Raw genomic sequence first — 23,072 nt, forward strand, 5'->3', positions numbered from 1 at the left:
TATGGCAGCTTCATGATAGTGTCAGAGACCTAAGCCCTTTTCTCTATTGTTCTTTTATTCTCAACCATGTTTGCCATCTCTCAGTCTGGGTAGCTGCTCCATGTTTCACCACCAAATCTGCCTTCTGGACAGCTGGAAGAAGGACCGTGAGGTAGAACGCATTCTCCTTCCCTGTAGGTGCACAACCTGGGAGTTGGGCACATTATTTCCTTTCACATTTCATTGAGGTGAACTGGGATTGCAAGAGAGGATGAGAAATATAGCTTTAGGTAGATGTCCACATGTTCAAGTAAGATTTAGGGGTATTATTACTAAAGAAAGAAGAGAGTAAAGGATATTAGGGAACAATTAGCCATCTCTTTTTTTTTTTTTTTTTAGTGTTCCATAAGCGGAATATATAATAGACACGACCTACTCCTTAGCCATCTCTTTTTAATTCAATTAATTTAACTCATACGAAACCTATGAAGAATAGGTGTCATTAGCACTTTACAGATAAGGATGCAGGCTTTGCAAAGAGGTGAAATAAGTTGTTCAAGATCATACACCTAAGAAGTAGTGGAATGGGCTTTGAATTTAGGCCTGATACCAAAATGTGAGTGTTTTTTTTTACAAAACTATATTGGCATTCCAACATCTCTTATTTTCAAGCACTTAACATTTTTTTCAGAGTAGTAATAAATAGCTGTTGACTCTTTAGAAGGAATTCTTACATTTATGAATATTTTACTTTATGACAACTGATAGGTGTTTATGATCTAGCCAATGAATAAATAATTGCTTTAAATTATAATAGTGTTAGAATTTTTAAAAGTCAGATTTTGATTTTGATAACTTTAGTTTAAAAGTTTTCCTTTAGAAATTAGTTACTAAAAATTTATATGTAACTTTGCATACTGATGTCAGATTTTCGGATTTTTACATTTTTCTCCAAACTGAAAATAGCTTTATTGTTTTATTCTAATTATAAAAGTAGGAAGTGCTTATTATAAAAAACGTTTTCAGAGAACACAGAGTAGTATAAAGAAGAATGTAAAAATCATTTATAATTCCATTATACAGAGATAATTACTGTCACCATTTTAGCTATGCCTCTCAAAATTTTTTCTCCGTGCATTCACTGTGTTGTGTACGTGTGATGTTTTTTAAATCTAATATGATCATATTTCAGTTAAAAAAAAAAGCCAATTTTACCAAGATACACCAAACACTCTTTGATCATCTTACTTTGAAGAGTAAATTGGCAATTTGGATGGCTTTTTCCATTCTCACTTAGCTGTATCGTATTAGTATAGTTAATTAGCACAGGCTGTACTTAACTTAGTCACTTAGTGAGCTAATGCTTTCTCAAATGTATTTATGTAGTAACCAGTGAGTCTATAATGTGATGATTAATAAGGTACAGTTTGGAGTTCAGAATTTCTTACTATTTATCAATTTTTTTCTGGGTACTAAAAATTCAACTGAATTGTCTTTAAATAACTCTTTGTTATTGATGGAATGTATTTCATTTGCTTTCTCTAACAAAGTATTTATACCCTTCTCTGGGTGTAGGGTGAATATGTAATTTTTTATTCAAACTGGGACATATTTGAGAATGAAAGGGACATTACAAATATTTAAAGTTTTATATGTTTTTTGACTTTTTTTTTTTTGGCCATCAAAATGGTTTTATTACATCAGTAAAATAGTTTTGTTTTCAGAAATAAAATTTTATAAAATATTTGTTCTATAGTACAACAAAATAAAGTCTTTACATTGATTATGAGAATATTTAAAAACAAAAGCAGAATAGTTATTCTGGGTAATAGTCATATTTTTTGTCAGCTTCTTAGACATATCTGTCTCTAATGTTGTGTCACTAATACTTTTCTGAACAATGTCATTATTTTCCAATGTAGTTTATCTAGTTTTAATTTTTTTCATAAAGTTATCTGCAGCATTTTTCAAAGTTACATTTTATGGTGTGTAGTTGTTAACCCTTACAGTTGACAGTTGACTCTTCTCTGTAACCAGTGCTATATATATATATTTTTTGGCCATGCTGCTTAGCTTGTGGGATCTTAGCTCCCCGACCAGGGACTGAACCCGGGCCTACGGCAGTGAAAGCACCAAATCCTAACCACTGGACCACCAGGAAATTCCCAGCAGTGCTATTTTTAATTGCTAACATACTCTCTCTATATGTTGTGAACTACCTGGCTACCTCAGAAACAATTTTGCTAAATGGAGAATATTGTTAATTCTAATTTTTTTCTTATTGAAAACTGTAAATTTATCAGCCCCAGTATTTTCACAGGCATTGTCTTTTTGCCTCTATTAAAGGTATTCTTTGACAAATTTTTAATAAGACAAATCTTGTCATATAATTTGTCCCTATTTATGATTATTTTACATGTTCCACTAAATTTAGATGCTGTGAAATCATAGGCTCTCTGTAATTTCATGTCATTCCAGTATAGAATATACATTTATCCAGTTAAAAATAGGAAGACTTTTGATGGAACTTCTAGAATTCATTACAAAGTGTAATGATAGAATTTCAAAATTAAATCTTGTATTCTGTTTGAACTCTCATCATTTAATTTGTTTAGTACTTCCCTTGCTTTTGAGGGATATGTTTCATGTCTTGGCAAACTTTCTAATAATTGATATTTGCTAAAAGCTTCAATAGCTGAAGTTTTTTGTTTTTTTTGGATTTTTATTCATTGAACTTTAATCTTTGATTAAAAATTTCCCACTGATTTTGAACAATATACAACCAGTCATTAGAGGACTTGTTTTCAAAAAGATTCAATACTGAGACACTTAGGTTGGATGTATAAAGTCAGTCTTTCAAAGATTCCAGCCTTTAAAATCTGATGACAGGTTGCAAGTAGGGAACACATATTGCCATGTTTAAGTATTTTTTTGTTTTCAATACCATTTTTATACTTAAAATTTAAACCAGGGATATGTGAAAACATTTGTAAATTTTAGCATTTGCAGCTAACTCATTAACAGTGATGCCACTATAGCTCTATGATAAATAGAAGTAGCCTTAAAATTTTTATGCAAATTATCTATCCATTTTCTAGAGAAATGAAAATTTAGTACTTAATTTTGTATTAAACATATAATTTCTTCTCTTTAGCTCATTGTTCCTGAAAGGGTTTACTGGATAAAAAAAAGAAAAAAAGATTGTCAAACAACAAAATAAATAAACAGTTGTAGAATTATACCATACAATAAATGACAAAACCACCTCGAGTTTTTAGACTGTTGACTCCTCACACATACTTCATTTGCGCCTAACCTGTAATTTCTCACTTACTTGGCTGGCTAGTGGCCTGATGGATCTTGCAGGTCATTGCACATGTCACTGTACTGACTGGCACATCAGTCAGTAGCACCAGGAGCCAGCAGAAGCACCAGTGTAAAATATTTCTTCCACAATCTCGAATGGATATAAGGAGTTACCTGTCCATGGTTGCTTGTGTCTGAGGATACTTTTCACTGAGTCTTTTGCATGGTGTCCTTGAAAAGGTGTTAGTTACATTTTATCTGTAAAGAGTCAGGAAAAAAGTGGAATTATCGTTAGTCCTCTTTACAATTTCATCACTTGTTCAGTGGTTAGAGCACTTAGACACTACTAGCTTGGCCAGAAGTTAGATGTATACAGTAGAGGTGTACTAAATTCATCCTGGTTTATTTTAGTGTAGTGATTAATAAAAAATAGTTCATTTAAGAAAGTGAGAAATCTGAGACAAGTGGTAAACTGGATGGGATGCTGAGACAACAGATTGTATTGTCCTGAGCAAACCAGGGCATATGGGAAACAGCATGGTAATGTGAAAGAAGATGGAGCTTAGAGTGAGACAGTCCTGCATTTAAGTCCAGTCTCCGCCATTTAAAAGCTTGGACAAGTAACCTCTCTAAGACTAGGTATATTAGGGTTCTCCAGAAAAACAGAACCAGCAGGACAGACACACACACACACTGATTGATTAATTTTAAGGAATTGGCTCATGTGATTGTGGAGGCTGGCAAGTCCTAAATCCGCAGGGCAGGCTGGAGACCTAGGGAAGAGTTGATGTTGCAGCTGAGTCTGCAGGCGTTCTGGAGGCAGAATTCCTTCTTCCTTTGGGGGGGCCTCAGTCATTTCTCTCTTAGGGCTTTCAACTGGCTGGATGAGGCCTACCCACATTATAGAGGATAATCTGCTTTACTCAAAGTTTATGGCTTTAAATGTTAATCACATCTTAAAAAAATACCTTTATAGTAACCTGTAGACTGGTGTTTGACCAAACAACTGGGTAGTTAATGGCTCTTGAATCTGTCCCCTTTTCCATCCTTGTTTTCTTTACTTTTAGCATGGCAGTTGAACAAGTGGTCTTCTATAACACTTTATAATCTTATCTGTAATCCTTATCACCATTCAGAACTCCTTACTATTCTCTTCAAACATAACTGAGATGTCCATTGATTGCATGCATTTTTGCATGCTGTTACCTTTGTATAGAATCACCCTCTCCTCTTCTCCCTTACACCTCAAATTTCTGTACTGATGTCAACCCTATGAAGCCTTCCTGGACTTCCTTCCTGGTTCCAGAACACTCTTCACATTCATGTACAGGCGAACCTGAGCCTTTAAACATCGATACTCCTAAGCTGCCTTTCAGATGTTCATCAGCTGACCAAGGAGCCCTTTGAACTGTGGTATGAATTGAATAGCACTCCCTTCCTGCAAGCATTTCAGATCTGATATCAGGATCATCTTTTTGTTCATTAGTTTGTGTATTCATTTGATTATTTTACTGAAGTGGTTTTTGAATCGTATTCATAGGTACCTTGGGCACTTCGGTAGAGGATGAATGCTTAAGGCTTTGGGCTTTTCAATTCGTCTTTAACCAAATCATTTCACCCCTAATTTGTTATATGTTGGGTTTCTGAGTAAAATTTTACATGAGGAAAAGAGTTCTGATGTCAAAAATAATTTTAAAATTCTTGTTTTATTTCTTGTCTACCTGATTCTTGGTAATCCATGTGGCTGCCTTTATTCAATTTCCCTTCCTGCCCCCAGAAAGAAACAATACCAAACTTTTTGAAATCAAGGATATTTTAATCGTATTTATCTTTATTTCATATATCTGTTGGATGAATGCAAATACATTAATAGAAGTCACTGAATAGCATTTAATTTCTAATTATTTATTTATTTTAGTTATCAAGTGGGAATCCTCTATATGAAAAATACTATAGACAGGTAAGATGTTTGTTTCTTTGTCTTCTTAGATTGAACATAGAATATACTTTCAACTCCTGATTGTATATATGCAGATTACCATCCAGATGAATAAATTTGACATTTTTTGTTTTCATTTTCTTGTGCTTTAATCTCCTGCTTTGATTAATGCTTTTAACAAGCTCCCAGAAAAATGAAGGAAAGATAATTAAGCCCAAACACTTAATTGTCTTAAATATCTATCTTAAAAATCCATGTAGCATTAGATATATTCATCCAGATATAAACATCCAAATTAATTTATAAGCTAAATAGAAATGACTTTTATGTTGTTTTTAAGACTTATTAAAGTTTAATTTTCATGAAGTTAAAACCGTGACTCATACAAATATAAAATGAACGTGTGTCAAGGATTTTTTTCAACTCATTAATTATTGGGAGAACCAGTGAGGTGTAAAAATGGGAATATGAGTTACAGAGATTTATATTCTCTATCAGAGAAAATTAATTTCATTGGTATGGATAGGAATCATTTGCATTGCTATCAGTTTTATATAATTTAACCTCTACCCCTACAGAGTGTAAAGTAGCCGAGTTGATAGAAAGTCAAAGGTACAAACCATAGATGAGATTATCTAATCTCCTGAAAGTGTAGACAGTCTTATTTGCCCATTTCCCAATATCAGATCATTTTTCTTGATAATCTCTTCACCTTGTGATCATAATTATAGAAAAGGCTGGTCTCCTTATACAAAGAAACTGGATAATCTACGTATTGCAGCAAGTATTAATGAATCACTATAGGTCTCCTTGTGTGACTTGCAAATCTAAAGCCATACACTTAACTATTTAACAACTTCTAAGGCCAGCTGATTAATTTCTGCTTGAAATTTCTAAAGAATCTCAGATTGTACTTTTTAAAGCCTCTTCTGTTTTAAGGCTAGGATCCAAACTTTAGAAATTCTCTTCTTCATATTTCACATGCAGTATAAATTTGAGTGCATTTACCTCATCTTGAGGTTTCCCATGTCTGCTAAGTTTTCTAGCCTGTTACGTGACCTTGCTTTACTGCTTGAGTGACTGGGATCTTACAAACATGTTGCAGGCCAGTCTTCTTGTGGGGCCTTTGTAGACATTGGTTGTACATAAAGTCAATCCCTGATCCTTAATAGCGGCTTGTTCTATCTGAATAAAAGAGAATCATTCTCAAATATGGCCTTGTTTTTGTACAATTGGTTTACTCAACTATAACCTGATAAAAAGGAGAATAAATTGTTATTTAACTTATTTGATAACTATATGGCCATAGAAAGTAAGGACATTCAGTTAAAGGATTTGGTTTTGATTTCTGAAGCGTCATTGAGAATCAAATACCATTGAAAACTATTTCATTCAGTTTACAAAAGCAGAGCCTACTAAATTGAGGGATGGATATAGAGTAAGAAAGGGCTTTTCCACATATCCATTAGAAAATAGAATAGTAAAAATAATACCAACAATATTCCACGTAAATAATCATAATTGAATTTTCCTTAACACTTCATTCAGCCCTGTGTACTTAATTCTTGTTCCCCTGCCTCTTGGGTCAGGAGTCTGCTTTCAAGAGATATATCTATTTCCAGAATGCAGAGTCCTGGAATTTTGACTTGGTCTAACAGTACAGTCTGAAAGTTGTCTAAGTGATGTCAGCCCAGAAGTCTTTACCCACAAGTCTATCTTTTGAAGTGTTAATAGTTCAGAGTATGTGGTATCATACTTTCCATGAGGCTCTGAGACTTTCTTTGTTAACAACACAGATTGTGGCCTTTAGCTTATGGCAGAGCCTTTAGGCAGGCATCAGAGTACAACAGAAACTGCCTGTAGATGACAAAGGCTAAATGGCTGTGTTTAATTATTATAATAACCAAAAGAATGGAAGATAGTAAAATTATTTATTGGAATATACTACATAAATATGTCATAAGAGCTTGATCTGGCTTTCCCTTTCCCCTCAGTGCCTCTGTTTCTAGGCTATGGGGGGGCAGTTGTTCCTTTTTTATCCCACCCTGGTCAAGGGGTAGGCAAAGAAAAGGAGTTGTGGAGAATTCTAGAGGCAGAGTTCCCAAGGCATCAGGGAAAGAACGGAAGACCATATTCTTTCTGTACCTCCTTGTTACCCCAAATTTGGATTGGGCAATTCTTTCCTTTTTGCTGAGTGCCCGATTTATCCCATGTTCTAGCACTTGAAAGAAAGGATTTCTCTTTTGCTTCTTTGCTGGGATTGGTCTGTCTGGAATGCTTTGTATATATTTTAGCAAGCAATTTTTTAACTAAAGTGGAAAAACAGCTCACAAATATCCTCGTATCATGTTACTACTATTCCCATGACTTTTAAAAATTTACTTTTCATTTTTACAAATAGAACTTTACTTTAGGAAATCTCTACGGAAGTGAGAGTCGTTATTTTTTTTGAACTGTTTTTTTGTTCTTGGTGACCTCGTTCTGTCTTAAAGGAAAGTCCGCATCAGTTAAAATGATGTGTTTCCCTTAATGTGCTTTAGGAACTTAGCAGTTTTAAAAATTTCTTTTAGGTTTATACTGCAGTCACTGCTGGTTTTAGAACTGATATTGCTTTGATTTTTTAAAAAAGTGTTGCAGTTTCTTAAGGGTATGTATAAAAGCAGAAGTTAATTATTTAAAGATATTTGAAAAAAAACAGATAACTGTGCAGCTATTCCCATTTATCAGAAGACCTCTCCAGGAACTATTGCCCTTTTCCTCTATTGCCATTTAAGTTTATTGGAATTTAAATGGCAGCTGTAGAAGACTTGGAATCAGAAGACATGTATTAATGTTATGACTCCACTAATCTGTTCTACTTCCTCTGAGCTTCAGGGGTTTTTTTTTGTTTTTTTGTTTTCTTGTTTGTTTTTGGTTTTGTTTTTTAATTTGGCCGCGCTCTGTGGCTTGTGGGATCTATGTTCCCTGACCAGGGATTGAACCCGGGCCCCGGCAGTGAAAGCACTGAGTCCTAGCCACTGGACTGCCAGGGAATTCCCTGAGCTTCAGTTTTATCATGTGTGTAATGGGCATGATAAAAAAACACTTTGTAGATTGACAGTGCTGTCTAGATGGTACTTTTCTCATATGGGTCTCCAATATTCCATGGCCTTTGTTAGTCAAAGGATTCCTGTTCCCTTTTTGAAAAAGTCAGTTCCCAAATTACAGGGAGAAAGGCAGGTAAATAATCATAATTTTGTCTTCATGTTTGTTGTCAGCTTATGGTTTGTATCTTTTCAGGTTGATACGGGCAATACTGGAAGGGTATTGGCTTCTGATGCTGCTGTATTCCTGAAAAAATCAGGACTTCCAGACCTGATACTTGGAAAGGTAGTATTTGTTCATTGTAACTAGATATAATGAATATTTATTAGTGTAGATAAATTGGGAGCAAATTCAGACAGATAACCATTAAGAAACTTAGAAGTTAGAACTGTCATGGAAGCAGTTACAGTAATGCAGTGGAGGGAATTTCTGGTGTAGTGATTTACCCTCTTGAAAAATAAGGTGTTTTTCAGATTTTTAGAAAACAAATTACTTTTTAGTAGGATGAAATGAGGAAGTAATAGTACATTTGAGTGATGTGGGGAGAAACAGTGCAGGCTGGGAACCTTGCCACCCACTCAGAATTGGCTCTTTCCCTACTTCCTCTATTAGAACTGTCTCTGTGTTTAATATGTGGTAAATAGAGTAGGGGATGAGAGGCTTAGGAAGGAGCACAAAGAGGTGGAAAAGTCCCTCTCTTGGCTTGATCTCCTTACAAATCCTTATGTATGATATTGATATGTATTCAAACCCTGAAAAATAATCATTATTAATAATTTACTCACAAATAAACATTAACTAAGAATATCATCTTAATAAGGATCTAGAATCAAAGTAGCATGTTCTAGTAGAAAGAGTATTGGACTTGGAGTTAGAACCTGGGTTAATAAAAAAGTCATTGGACTGGAAGTTAGAATATGGTGTTCAGTTCTTTCCCTGATGCCTTGGGTATTCTTGAGTAAGTCACTTAACCTCACTGGACCTTAGTATCTTTGTGTAGGGTTGCACTAAGTGATCTTTAAGGTTTCTTTCCACTTTTAATTCTATGATTCTTAAATCTGACTACCAAAGATCATGAGGTTGTAAATTGCAGGGATTTAATTTATCTTTAAGGTGATTTTTGTTAAAATTTTTTTTTCTAAATTTCAGATCTGGGATTTAGCTGACACAGATGGCAAAGGTATCCTGAACAAACAAGTAAGATTCAGAGATTGACATGAAAAATTTTTGAGTGATTCAGAATAAAAAATAGTCAGCAATTTTTTGTATTTTTAAACTAAAAATTGGTTTTTTCCCAAAATTAGGGTTTTGCAAGGGCAAGTGTTATAACAGTGAAAATATTTCCAATCAGTAGGGATTAAAATACCTAATTCTCAAAGGTTAGTGTTAGTTTGGTGACATTTAGTTCTCCTGGAGTGTTATAGTCTGTTTGGGCTGCTGTAACGAAATATCACAAACTGGTTGGCTTGTAAACAGCATAAATTTATTGCTCACAGTTCTGGAGGCTGGAAGTCTGAGATAGGGTGCCAGCATGGTTCTAGTGAGAGCTTTCTTCTAGGTTGCAGACTTCTTCTTTATTCTTACATGGCAGAATGTGCTAGCAATTTCTCTGAATGCTTTTTTGTAAGGCACTTATCCCATTCATGAGGGCTCCATCCTGATGGTTAATGCACTTTCCAGAGGCTCTACCTCCTAATGGCTCTACCATTATTTTTGGGATTTTGAATTTCAATATATGAAGCTGGGGGGACACATTCAAACAATAACATGGGATTTATTTTTCTTAGTTATTCAGGGAGACTTTGCTCTTTGTATCTTATTAATTAAGTTTCTTATGTGTACAGGGTTATAAATAAAAGTGGATTTTATTTTATTTTATTATTTTTCTTTAAATTTATTTATTTATTTATTTACTTTTGGCTGTGTTGGGTCTTCATTGCTGTGCGCGGGCTTTCTCTAGTTGGGGCGAGCGGGGGCTACTCTTCATTGCGGTGCGCAGGCGTCTCATTGAAGTGGCTTCTCTTGTTGTGGAGCACGCGCTCTAGGCACGCGAGCTTCAGTAGTTGTGGCATGTGGGCTCAGTAGTTGTGGTTCACGGGCTCTAGAGTACTGGCTCAGTAGTTGTGGCGCACGGACTCAGTTGCTCCGTGGCATGTGGGATCTTCCTGGACCAGGGCTCGAACCTGTGTCCCTTGCATTGCATTGGCAGGCAGATTCTTAACCACTGCGCCACCAGGGAAGTCCAAAAGTGGATTTTATTATTCATGTGTTAAGATGGTATTGTGCATTTGAAGGGAAGCTCTTGGCTAATCAAACCTGAGTACAGTGTATTCTGGTCTAGGTCTTATCTCTGACATATAAACCAAAAAATGGTTTACAAGCCAGAAGTAAACCTTAGACCAGAAATATGTGAAAGTGGTTGTGGGCATTGGACACCATCAGAGAACTTTAAAGTTGTGCTTGTTGGGGATGGATTTCAGAGTTCTACAGGATTAAATTCAAAGCTTGCTACGTGCTAATACATTGGCTGAGTACTACTACTCAAAGCTAATTTTCCCTATGGGGATAGCTGAAGCTAACTCAGAAAAGGGATGGAAAAAATTAGATGAGGGGGTCAGAATACCCAGTCTCTTATCTAAGATTCCAAGGTTAGATTGTGGTCCCCATTGGACCCCTGGGCAGAAGGGCCAGTGTGGTATATTGGAGACATAGGAAAACTAAATTCGCATGGGCATCCAGGGTGCTCTGTACTCAGTCAGCAAATATTTGTTGAGTACCTGTTTTGAGCCAGGTTTTGGCAATGCAGAGGTGAATGTGACAGGATGTGGTCCCTATCTTCATGAACTTACAGTAAAATAAATTCTTCACTGCTGTTCCTAGACTTTGGATGTTTAGTTTGAGTTGTCTTTGTTATATCCAGGTGGCTGGATTTATGGATCTGCAGTTATAAACTTTGATGTTTGCATTGGAGGAATAGATTTTTGAATTAACATATGAAATTAAGAAAATAAAGCAATACTTACTGAGTTTCTATGTGCCAAAAATGATAGTGTTTTCTTCCTATAGTGTGGTTTTAATTTTGTTCCTTAAAATACATTGCAAGGTAGATATTAGCCCCCCTTTTAAAGAGTTTTTTTAAACTTGCCCAAGGCCTCACAACCGGTAGCAGAACTAGAATTCAGTGCAATACTATTTCACTTCAGAGCCCATCCATACTATGGGAGTGGACCTGATTACCTAAGAGTAATTGAATTTCATTAGAATGAGAAGAGAAAAAGGATTATTTAGAGTTCAGCATTTAAAGGATGGGAGGAGACATTGATTTCAACAAAAGGTACTTGAAAGGTCAGAGGAGAACTAGGAGAGCTTTATGAAACTATGCCAGTAGAGGAGAGCTTCAGGGAGGATCATACTGCCCAGGCTGCCAAAAGAACAAGTAGGGGGTGTTTCCCTGGTGGCGCAGTGGTTAAGAATCTGCCTGCCAATGCAGGGGACATGGGTTCGAGCCTACTGTTCCGGGAAGAGCCCACATGCTGTGGAGCAGCTAAGCCCGTGTGGCACAACTACTGGGCCTGCACTCTAGAGCCTGGGAGCCAAAACTACTGAGCCCATGTGACACAACTACTGAGCCCACGCGCCACAACTACTGAAGCCTGTGCGCCTATAGCCCGTGCTCTGCAGCAAGAGAAGACACTGCAATGAGAAGCCCGCGCACTGCAATGAAGAGTAGCCCCTGCTCGCCACAACTAGAGAAAGCCTGCACACAACAATGAAGACCCAGTGCAGCCAAAAATAAATAAATTAAAAAAATAAATTAAAAAAAAAAAAAGAACAAGTAGGATGAAGCTTTTTTTTAAAAAATTTATTTTAGAGTCTATTGTATTTGGCAGCTAGGAGTTTATTTGTAACACAGGCAGTTGTTTCTCTAGCTAATGGTAGGAGTTGAAATCAGATTGCATAGAAGCTTGTGTGGTGAATGAAAAGAGAAGAGGTGATCTTGAAATAGCATTTTTTCAAGAAATTTATTAGTGAAGGCAAAGTATTGTATAAACAGACAACGTGCAAGTTTCTAGGAACAGGTTAAGTATTGAGTAAGAAGGTTGTAGGTGAAAACAGATGTGAGAAAAGCAGTAAAGGGTTGATTGCATCAGCAACTGTACTGGAGTATTGACAAGTTGCAAGTAATCATAACTGGAGTAAAGGGTTTTGTTATGCTTATTCTCAGACCTGATTTTAACTCAGAACAGCTGAAAACAAGTTGCTTCAGTGTCATTCCACTAATTAAATTTTGGACCGAGGCTTCAAATGCCAAAAACCCAAGGACCTTTGGGAGAGATTTACAAATATTTTGAAATCAAGCAGTTATATAATTGTTTTAGATGTTGCATAGTTTTTCTTTGTAGCTTTTCTGGAATAACAGTGACTGAGTCACTTGAATGATTGGTCTAGTGTTAAAATTTATAATCTTAAATCCAGAGACGACTTTTGATAACCTTTTATTTATTTTCTTCTAGGTGCTGTTTTATTCTTGACTTTTTTTCAAGATTCTTTTTCTCACTTAAATTATAAAAATCATTTAACATCTTTAAATATTCTTTGAAACATGATTATTAATTTTGGTATATTTCCAAATATATATATTTATCAGTATATCAGTTTATTTAATTATTTTCCCATTTATATTAATATTTTTTGCTGTTTATAATATTAGGAATATCTTTGTACATAGATCTCTTCTTGATTTTAGAGCAAGTGTTTTTCAAGCAAATGTGCTGTTATATTCACTGCAACATAAAAATCTTGGAGTAGTTGTGAATTGTTTTATATTTTCAGATTAAAGGTATGTGTGTAGATAGATGGTTAGATGGATGAATAGATAGATAGATAATGCTTTTAACATTCATACTTTTCTTTCTCAGGAATTCTTTGTTGCTTTGCGTCTTGTGGCATGTGCCCAGAATGGATTGGAGGTTTCACTGAGTAGTTTGAACCTGGCTGTTCCTCCACCAAGATTTGTAAGAAATGCTTTTAAATTTAAATTGTATTTTAAAAAATGATACCACATGATTTGAAAATTAAAATTTACTATATTAAAAAATTTTTCCCTCAACCCCTATCACTCAGCTACCCGATTTTCTTTCTTATGGCTGCTGCTGTTATTAGTTTCTTGTGTATCTTCCAGTTATTATATGTGTATATAAAGACATATAAATACCTATATCCTCAGTTTACATGAATTGTAGCATACTATACACATGATTCTATGCCTTTTTAAATAACTTGATATGTTTTGGAGATCTTTACATAAAAGCTTCCTCATTCTTTTTTACAGCTGGATAGTATTTCCGTGCTTCTGTTTACCTTAATTTATTTAACTTCCTATTGGTAGGCTTTTAGCTTGCTTCCAGTCTTTTATTATTTAAAACATGCTTCAATGAATAATAACCTTGAATCTGTGTCAGTTTGCATGTGCAGAAATATATGTGTAACCTCTCAGAAGTGGAATTGCTGTTTCAAAAGTTTGTGCATTGTAATTTTCACATATAATATCTACTTGTCTTCCATAGTGGTTGTATTAGTTCACAGTCCCACCAGCAATTGGTTGAGTGTACTTCTGCTAACATACTGTTGTCAAACTTTTGGTCCTTGTCAATATGATAGGTGACAAATGGAATGTAAGTGTAGTTTTAATTTGTCCTTTTGGTTTTATGGAGTGAAGTTGAGTAGTTTTTCTCATGCTTATGAGCCATTTACATTGCCTTTATGTGAAATATCTGTTTGTAACCTTTGTCCATTTTTCTTTGGTTGTTTGTCTTTTCTTATTGAATTCTAGAGGCTTTTTATATATTAGGGAAGCAGTTCTTTGTCTGTATGAGTTGCAAATATTTTTTCCCAGTTTGCCATTTGTCTTTTGACTTTGTGGTGATTTTTTTTTTCCATAAAGAAGTCATTGTTTTTAATGTAAATTAATTATTAGGATTTAAGTTTTTTAATGGTTTCTTTGTTCACATTTACATTAGTCCTGATGTAAGGTATGTGTATGGATTCAAATTTATGTTTCTTCGAGATGGCTACCTTTTAGACTTAATACAGTTTATTGAATAATCAATCTTTTCCATACCGATTAGAAATGCCGCCTCAATCATGTGCTGAATTCTCATATGTATTTTGGTTTTTTTCTGGATTTTTTCTGTTCATACCCATTGATCTGTTTATCCATATGCTCATCTCACGTTGTTTCAATCATCATATTTGGTAATTTATATCTGATAGGGCTAGTCCTCCCCACCCTACTCCTTTTTTTCAGAAGTTTCATAGCTCTTCTTGCTTGTTTTTTTTTTTTTTAATTAATTAATTATTTATTTATTTTTGGCTGTGTTGGGTCTTCGTTTCTGTGCGAGGGCTTTCTCTAATTGAGGTGAGCGGGGGCCATTCTTCATCGCGGTGCGTGGGCCTCTCACTATCGCGGCCTCTCTTGTTGCGGAGCACAGGCTCCAGACGTGCAGGCTCAGTAGTTGTGGCTCACGGGCCTAGCTGCTTCGCGGCATGTGGGATCTTCCCAGACCAGGGCTCGAACCCATGTCCCCTGCATTGGCAGGCAGATTCTCAACCACTGCGCCACCAGGGAAGCCCCCCTTCTTGCTTGTTTTTAAATTCAGTATTTTAGTATTTGGTCTGAGTATTATGAATTTAACTTCAGTTTTGAGAATTTCTGTACTTTGAAGTTTAGTTGTGGAGTCAGAGGGTGAATTTAGGGATTTGTTGCCTAACTATACTATTATAAAAAATTTTCAAACATACTCATCTGTCTCTACAAGCAAATAAAAATAATAACTCGGACATGGTGTTGATAGATTCATGTACTTGTAACTTAGAAATCTTAAGTTGAGTTCTTGTTCCAGTCAGCTTTCCTTAAATAGTGTAGGGAAAAAGTGATCAGTTAACAGGGCCATAAATATTTTTGTTACATTCAGATATCTTTATCTTGATTTCAGTTGTAATAGGATTTCTTCTATAAGACTTAACATGTTTTAGTTAGTGCTCCACAGTCATTTAGTTAGCTCCACTAACTCAGCTTACTCAGTTTTTGTTTCATTTGTACCCAGATGAAGGTCTAATAGAGTTAATGTATAATAGTGTCCTTTGTGCATTGAGATCCAACATTTTGTCTGAGTATTTTTAAATCCAGAGATTATTTTCTCTTCATTGTTTATTGATGTGAGGATTTCAGCCCTTCATGTGCTATATTTTCCTTTTTAGCATGATACCAGTAGTCCTTTGCTAATCAGCAGAACTTCTGCAGCTGAGCTCCCATGGGCTGTAAAAGTAAGTAAACTTTGTAACTGTTCTCTCTCTTTTACTTCACTTTACTTCCTACCTACATAATCCTTTCCCCCTACTTCCAAAATATATTGCAGTCTGCATTAGACTTTCATTTTTTACTGTGGAGGAAATACTGGTACTAGAAATTGCTTGAGGGATGTTACAGCTCTGTCAGTCATTTTACGACAGTTAGTATTGGCTTAATCTCATTTCTGTTATAGTGTAAACTAAAAATGGTGATCACATAATCTTGTATTAACTAAAATATTTGATGAATAGGTAGTTTACCCCACTGGTACTATTTCTTGTTTGAAAAGTTCTACTTAACTAGATATTCTCTTTATGGCTCTAAAACACTTCTTTATGAAATCTTTTTCTAAAATGGGTATTTTGCATTACAGTTATTTGGAGGCACCAAAATGGTTATAGCTATCTTATCAAATTTTAAAAATCATAATTTTAAAATAGAATATAACAGATCAAATAACCTGTAATAGATGTGTACAGTTTTATCAGAAAACCATTTTCGTTTGTATGCCTGTGTATGCTTGTATGCTATTAACTTTAAAAAGTGTAAGGATCTGGCCTTGACTTGGAAAATCATGAACAATAGCTTTTTATGTTATACAAATAACTTTCTGGGATTTTAGAAAATACCTTGTTATTGATAAAAAGAAATCTTGCTTTGGGAAAAATGGGGGAAACTTGATGTCTATTTCTGTGGCAATGATTTCCTTTTTTTTTTTTTTTTTAATTTGTTTGAGTTTGAAATGTAACTAAATACCATGTTTAGAAAGTCATAGAATGTCACTAACTAGCTGTGTGTTCTTACAAAAGTTACTGTTTTGCTTTGGATCTGTTTGAGTGAGGGGGTTGGACTAGATGCTCTTCTCAAAGCCCTTTGATCACTAAAATCTTTTGATTTTAACCTAACAGTAGAAAGGCAAAGATAGTATTCCAGCTACAAAAGGGATGGAGGGGATTCTAGACTTTTGAGTGGAGTAACTTTTAAATGATTATTTACTGTAATATATTTTGATGAAAGTGAAAAATATTTTTTAAATGATAGTTTTAAAAATGTTGTCTATTCTTTGAGGACTCGATTTTTAAAACTGCAATTAAATTCCTTTCACCATTATTTGACTTTGATCTTTTTTGTATTATAGTCTGAAGATAAGGCCAAATATGATGCAATTTTTGATAGTTTAAGCCCAGTGAATGGATTTCTGTCTGGTGATAAAGTGAAACCAGTGTTGCTCAACTCTAAGTTACCTGTGGATATTCTTGGAAGAGTAAGATATTAAATTCTAAATGTAACTTTTATGTGTTTTAATTTTTTATCTACCAGGAACACTTAAAACTACATAGATCTTATTTTGAAGTTGTATTATAGAATTTTTTGTGTTTTGACTTAATATATAAAATTACTGCCAATTTCTTTCTTTCTTTGGTTATTCCCTCTAACATATGAGTGTTTGAAATTAGCTATATATAATCCTTTTAGGTAGGTCCTTTTTTCTTTGAGCTGTATGCTCTGACCTCCGAATTCCTTGATTTAATTTCCAGAGACCATCACTGCATCTGCCATTTACTCTGTGGCTGTATCATACAGCCTGGTTAAAGCAATAGTTTCATCTCTGAAATCATAAATTCTACTCTCTGAAGAGAACTTCTTGTCTTTCTAGATTTCTTTGCTAGATACTTGCAAGACTAATTCTTTGACCTCATCAAGACCTTTATTTATTTATTTTTATTAATTAAAAAAATTATTTATTTATTTATTTATTTATTTTTGGGTGCGTTGGGTCTTCGCTGCTGCTTGCGAGCTTTCTCTAGTTGTGGTGAGCGGGGTCTACTCTTCGTTGCAGTGCACGGGCTTCTCATTGCGGTGGCTTTTCTTGTTGTGGAGCATGGGCTCTAGGCACGCGGGCTTCAGTAGTTGCAGCACACGAGCTCAGTAGTTGTGGCTCAAGGGCTCTAGAGCGCAGGCTCTGTAGTTGTGGCGCACAGGCTTAGTTGCTCTGTGGCATGTGGGATCTTCCAGGACCAGGGCTCGAACCTGTGTCCCCTGCATTGGCAGGTGGATTCTTAACCACTGCGCCACCAGGAAGCCCGACCTCATCAAGACCTTTAAATCAGACTCTTTTATTTTCCCCATCTTTTGAATTTACTGTTTTCGTCATCTGTCTTGGATTTTTTTGGTCCACTGTTTAATGTCAGTATCCTTAGCTTCCTTTGCCATGTTTTCTAACTTTTCTCCTGCCTGGTGAAAATCCAACCTTGCATGAAGCTAATTATCTGCCTTCTCTCTGGTTGCATTCAGACTACTGAGAAAGTCTAGTAAGATTGGTATCATCATAATTTCATGATCTTCAGCTGGGTTTTCCATACTGCAGCCACTCTTGTGCTGTTTCCATCGTGATTTCTCAATACCCCTCTTTATATTTCAAACCTTATCTACTCTCATTAAACCTCTAGTCCTTTCTTTAATTCCTTGCTTAGTCAGACTACATGGGGTCAAATCCTGGTTACACCATTTCTTAACTGTATGACCTTGGGCAAATCATTAGAAAACCATGTCTCAGTTTTCTAATCTTTAAAATTAGCATGGTTCCCAGTTTGTAGGGTTATACAAATTAAATGTGATAATGTATATATAAAGTACCTAGCACAGTGCTTGGTACATACTCTTTGAACGCTAGCTGCCATGATCATGATGATAACGACTCGCCACCACAACACCAGTACTACTGGATCAGTGTTGTATAGTTTAGGTGCTCAATAAATATAATAAATATTAATTTAAAAGCTATTTTCTAATATTGTTTTTCATTAATTATTTTTCTATTGTGTGATCTGTGTGAGATTTCTAAACTATAAATATAATCTTGTTATTTTTTACTTAAAAGTTACCCTCTTAGGTGGCTTCCCATTGCATTTAGGAAAAAGTCTAAACTCCAAGGCATTCAGTGACCAGGCACTGGCTTGTTTTCACTCCTGTCTCTTACCAGTATACCTTCTCTTACTGTCCCAAGTAAAATTTTGTTGAATATCTTAAATACCTTCATTTCAAGGATTTAACATAGTTTATAGCTGGTCTAAAGCTATGGATTCTACTCTAGAGTTAGACCAAATATACCAGGGCCTTTTAGATTTTATATTTATTTTGTATGCCCTGGACATTAGTTGGCTAATGATTAATAATACAGTGTTCATTGGACACTTATTTCAGATGATTAGAGATTCTGTATTATAGGGAAAACAATAATGGACTTGGTTGGAAGTCTTCACATTGAAAACTGATTCTGTTACGTAATAATAGTTGCATGATCCTAGATAAGTCATGTAGTCTCAGGTCTAAAACAGGTTTTATAGTACCACATGGAGTTGTTGCATGAATTAACTGAGATGTTGTTTTTGAAAAAGCATTATAGTTGTTTAAAGTACTGTGTTACATAATTGTTTTCTTACTTGAGAGGAACAAAATATTTTCTTTAAAAATTTGCAAAGGAATTTCTGTTTAAAAATACTTGGTATTAAGAATTATTATTTCTTTTTACAATAATGTTAATATAGCATATAATAGTGATTTAATAAAATGGTCAGCATAATTGAAATTTCTCAGAGAAATAGATGTTATAATGTTTAGGCAAAACTTTTTCCTCCATTTAGGTATTGGATGTATACAGTTAGCACGTGAAATGACAGAATGTTAATCTTTCCTAATTCTTTTCTTTTTAAGGTTTGGGAGTTGAGTGATATTGACCATGATGGAATGCTTGACAGAGATGAGTTTGCAGTTGTAAGTAACATAATGCTTTTGAAATCTTAAACATCTTAATGGTTTTCTCAAGTGAAAATTTCCCCTTTTTGTTTATGTTTAGAGGTAAACTACATTTCTCTTAAAATTGATTGTATGACTGTATTTACCTAGAATTTATAGGTAGTCAATAAATATTATTAAACAAATGGATGATGAATGTTTTTGCCATCTTCATTTTATTTGACTTTAAGGTACATAAGAATACATGCTTTGGATAATGTACTCTAAAGATGCTGAGTATAATCTTTTGAATCCCAACGTGACCAGGCATCTCAGTACCTACTTCTGCTGTGGAATGACTTTACTTTAAATATATCCCTGAATTTTCACATTTATTTGATTAAAGGAAAAGATGAATAACATAATAGTTTCACGTCATTTATGAAGGCAGAGAAAGTTTTGACATCTTATCTGAAGACATGTTATCCTTAGTAACTGGTTAGTTAATTCCGCATAGAGTTGTTTTCATGGCTTCCTTAAAGGTTAGATAAAACTCTGCTGTGAACTCATGAATGGTAAATCTCTAATCCCCCCCTTGAATCTCTTATTTGGAAATTAATATTTTCAAATTTTCTCTATTTTGCTAAGAAATTGTCCATTTCTTTGACTTTCAGATTTGCCACAGATTTGCACTATTCTTTAATCTCTTCTGGGTTTATGGTTGGGTTCCTTTCTGTTTCCAAATCTTATGTATTTTTGCTTCTTCTCATTCTTTGTTTAATTGGATTTTTTCTGGCCTATTTATCTTTTAAAAGAGCCATCTTTTGGATTTATTTATCTTTTCTATTATGTTTTGACTTTCTATTTCATTCTTTTCCACTTTTATTTCAATTCCTTCTTTCCAGTTTGTTTTGATTTACTTTTTAATACATTTCTGAAGATAAGTACTAAGTCCCTTTGTTTTTTATCATCTTTAATATTGAAAACATTTAAAGGACGTATTTTCCTCTAAATACAGATTTAGCTGGATTCCATAGATATTGGTACAAAGTGTTCTTTTCACTTCTTTTTAGATAATTTTTAAATTTTCCTTGGTCATCTACTTAGGAATATGCTTTTTAATTTCAAAGTAGTTAAGTTTGTTTGATTTTTGTTACCTTTGTATATACTTTCAGCTTGATTAGATTTTGGCTGGTGAATGTGGTCTTTAAAATTTTGTTAAGGTTTTCTTTTTTGCCAAGGTTGCAACCTGTTTTTACATGTGTTTCCTGGATATGTCAACATTTCTGTTCAGAAGATATTAGACTTCTGTAAATCCATTTTACTGATTTTATTGACTACACTTCAGTTTCTCTTTGTCCTTACTTTTCTTTTTTTGGCCCTTTCATAAATTTTATTCTGTTTATATCCTAGGAGCGAAACAAAATAGGCAGAGCACATTTTATCACATTTGAAAAAATATATACAGAAATAGAAATTTTTTTCCTTATAAAGACAAAAATTAAAAATTTCAAAGGAGCATTTGTATAAGCATAGTTAAGCTAGGTAGCCAATAGCATTATCTTCATTTGATAAAACAGTAGTATTTCCTAAGGTAAGTGAGTAAACACAGTTTATCTTATGCCCTGAAGCCTTCTCCTAGGCAACTTTTTTTTTTTGTAATGAAAGTAAATTTTCATTAAAAGAATAATTTAAGAATAAACACACATTTGTAGGAAATTACTACTTTAAAAATTAATGAACATCCATATACCTTCTCCTAGATTTACTAATTTTAACCATTTTGCCACGTTTGATTTCCTTCTATGTGCGTTCCTCAGAAATTTTTTCCAACTTTATCCTGCTTAGTGCCTTTAATTTTGAATTCCAGCTTGTGTGATATTAATACTGCTTCTGCTCTCTTTTTATTTGGATTACTTGATATTTCTTATGCTTAAAATGTATCTCTTAAAAATGTCACTGCTGATTTTAATTTTTTACCTAATTTGACAGTTTTTGTCTTTTAAGATAATGAGCTGTGTATTGATTTTATTCCCCCTACCAGATCCTATTTATTTTACATTATTATTTTCTCTTTTTTCCTCTTCCTTATTGTTGCTAGTTATCAAGTTGTGATTCATTCATTTCCCCCCTCTAATTAATTTGGAAATTCTGTTATAATGTCTATTACATTAATGGTTAATACACCCTTCCTTGTACTTACCATACTTATTGCTCCAGTATTTGAAAAAAAAATTGTTAGCCCTCATTCAAGTAAAATAAGACATTTAGATTATTTTCACTTCTTTCTCCTTTGCCTCCCAACCCCAGAAGATTTTAGAACATTTTTTGTAACTAAAATTCTAGATTTTACTCAGTTAATTTAATTCTTTTGGTTCTAGGATTTCCTTTGTCAATTTTAATTTAATTTCCTTTTGTCAGTATTAATAGTCTCACTAGCATTCTTCTGGTAGAATTTGCCTGATAAATCTTTTTCCATCTTTTTACTTTCGTGGCTGAGGCAATATAGTCCACGCTATTTTAAAAAATTATAATTACTACAACATAGCCAATGTAACTGAGCCTGCAAGTCATTGATCTTTATTTATAAGCATCAGTATTTTTAAAAACTGAATTTTAAGGGTTTCTTTGAAAATTGAAGTAATTTTTAAATGCTTTTGCAACAGTAGAATAACTAAACTCTATAAACATTTTAAATTATGTTCCTAAATAAGTAAAGATAATGTACTTATTCATATGATCAGTTCTTTTGGATTATGACAATTTATACTTTGTCAATTTTTGGTTTGTTGAAGTATAACAGTATTTTTTCCTTTCTTGTTATGTATTATTTTACTAATTAATCAAAACTATTGAACATGAGAGTATTTATGCTTAAGATTTAACTCTAAAATTCTTACCCATTTAAAAAAAAATTTATTTATTTATTTGGCTTGTGGGGTCTTAGTTTCAGCGTGCGGGATCTTCATTGTGGCATGCGGAGTCTTTCGTTGTGGCATACGGAGTCCTTCATTGTGGCGCGCGGGCTCTTTGTTCCAGTACATGGACTTCTCTCTAATTGTGGCACGTGGGCTCAGCAGTTGCACTCATGGGCTCTCTAGTTGTGACGCACGGGCTCTCTAGTTGCGGCACGCAGGCGCCAGAGCGCGCAGGCTCAGTAGTTGTGGCATGTGGGCTCTCTAGTTGTGGCACATGAGCTCTAGAGCTCATGGGATTAGTTGTCGTGGCATGTGAGCTTAGTTGTCCCACGGCATGTGGGATCTTAGTGGGATTGAACCTGCGTCCCCTGCATTGGCAGGTGGATTCTTAACTACTGGACCACCAGGGAAGTCCTCTTACCCATTTTCTTTTAATATTTATTTATTTATTTGGCTGTGCTGGGTCTTAGTTGTGGCACACGGGATCTTCATTGCTGCATGTGTGGTCTTTGTTGCGGCACGTGGGATCTTTAGTTGTGGCACATGGGCTCTTAGTTGCGGCATGCGGGATCTTTTTAGTTGTGACATGTGGGATCTTTAGTTGCGGCATGCGAACTTTGTTGCGGCATGTGACCAGGAATTGAGCCCCCTGCATTGTGAGCATGGAGTCTTAAGCACTGGACCACCAGGGAAGTCCCCCCATTTTCCTTTAGATAAAATGGTGCTTTATGTTTGTTTTAAAGATCCAGTATCTGCTCTG

General features: G+C 34.6%; 1 protein-coding gene across 4 annotated transcripts in view; it reads left to right on the forward strand.

The window, feature by feature from the left end:
• The window catches only part of EPS15 (epidermal growth factor receptor pathway substrate 15), a 165,746-nt gene that overhangs the window by 26,114 nt on the left and 116,560 nt on the right, over nucleotides 1–23,072 (forward strand). For 3 of the 4 annotated variants that reach the window (XM_082370521.1, XM_082370519.1, XM_082370520.1), the window contains exons 2-8: nucleotides 5,204–5,245; nucleotides 8,504–8,593; nucleotides 9,458–9,505; nucleotides 13,228–13,323; nucleotides 15,569–15,634; nucleotides 16,798–16,923; nucleotides 19,374–19,433. In XM_082370521.1, coding sequence (XP_082226647.1) covers nucleotides 5,204–5,245; nucleotides 8,504–8,593; nucleotides 9,458–9,505; nucleotides 13,228–13,323; nucleotides 15,569–15,634; nucleotides 16,798–16,923; nucleotides 19,374–19,433 — 528 coding nt within the window. Of the gene's footprint in view, nucleotides 1–5,203; nucleotides 5,246–8,503; nucleotides 8,594–9,457; nucleotides 9,506–13,227; nucleotides 13,324–15,568; nucleotides 15,635–16,797; nucleotides 16,924–19,373; nucleotides 19,434–23,072 lie in introns of those variants that run through there. The other variant, XM_082370522.1, reaches the window with a different exon arrangement.

This window comes from Balaenoptera borealis (assembly GCF_965194805.1).
Source record: "Balaenoptera borealis genome assembly, chromosome: 1".
NCBI lineage: Eukaryota > Metazoa > Chordata > Mammalia > Artiodactyla > Balaenopteridae > Balaenoptera > Balaenoptera borealis.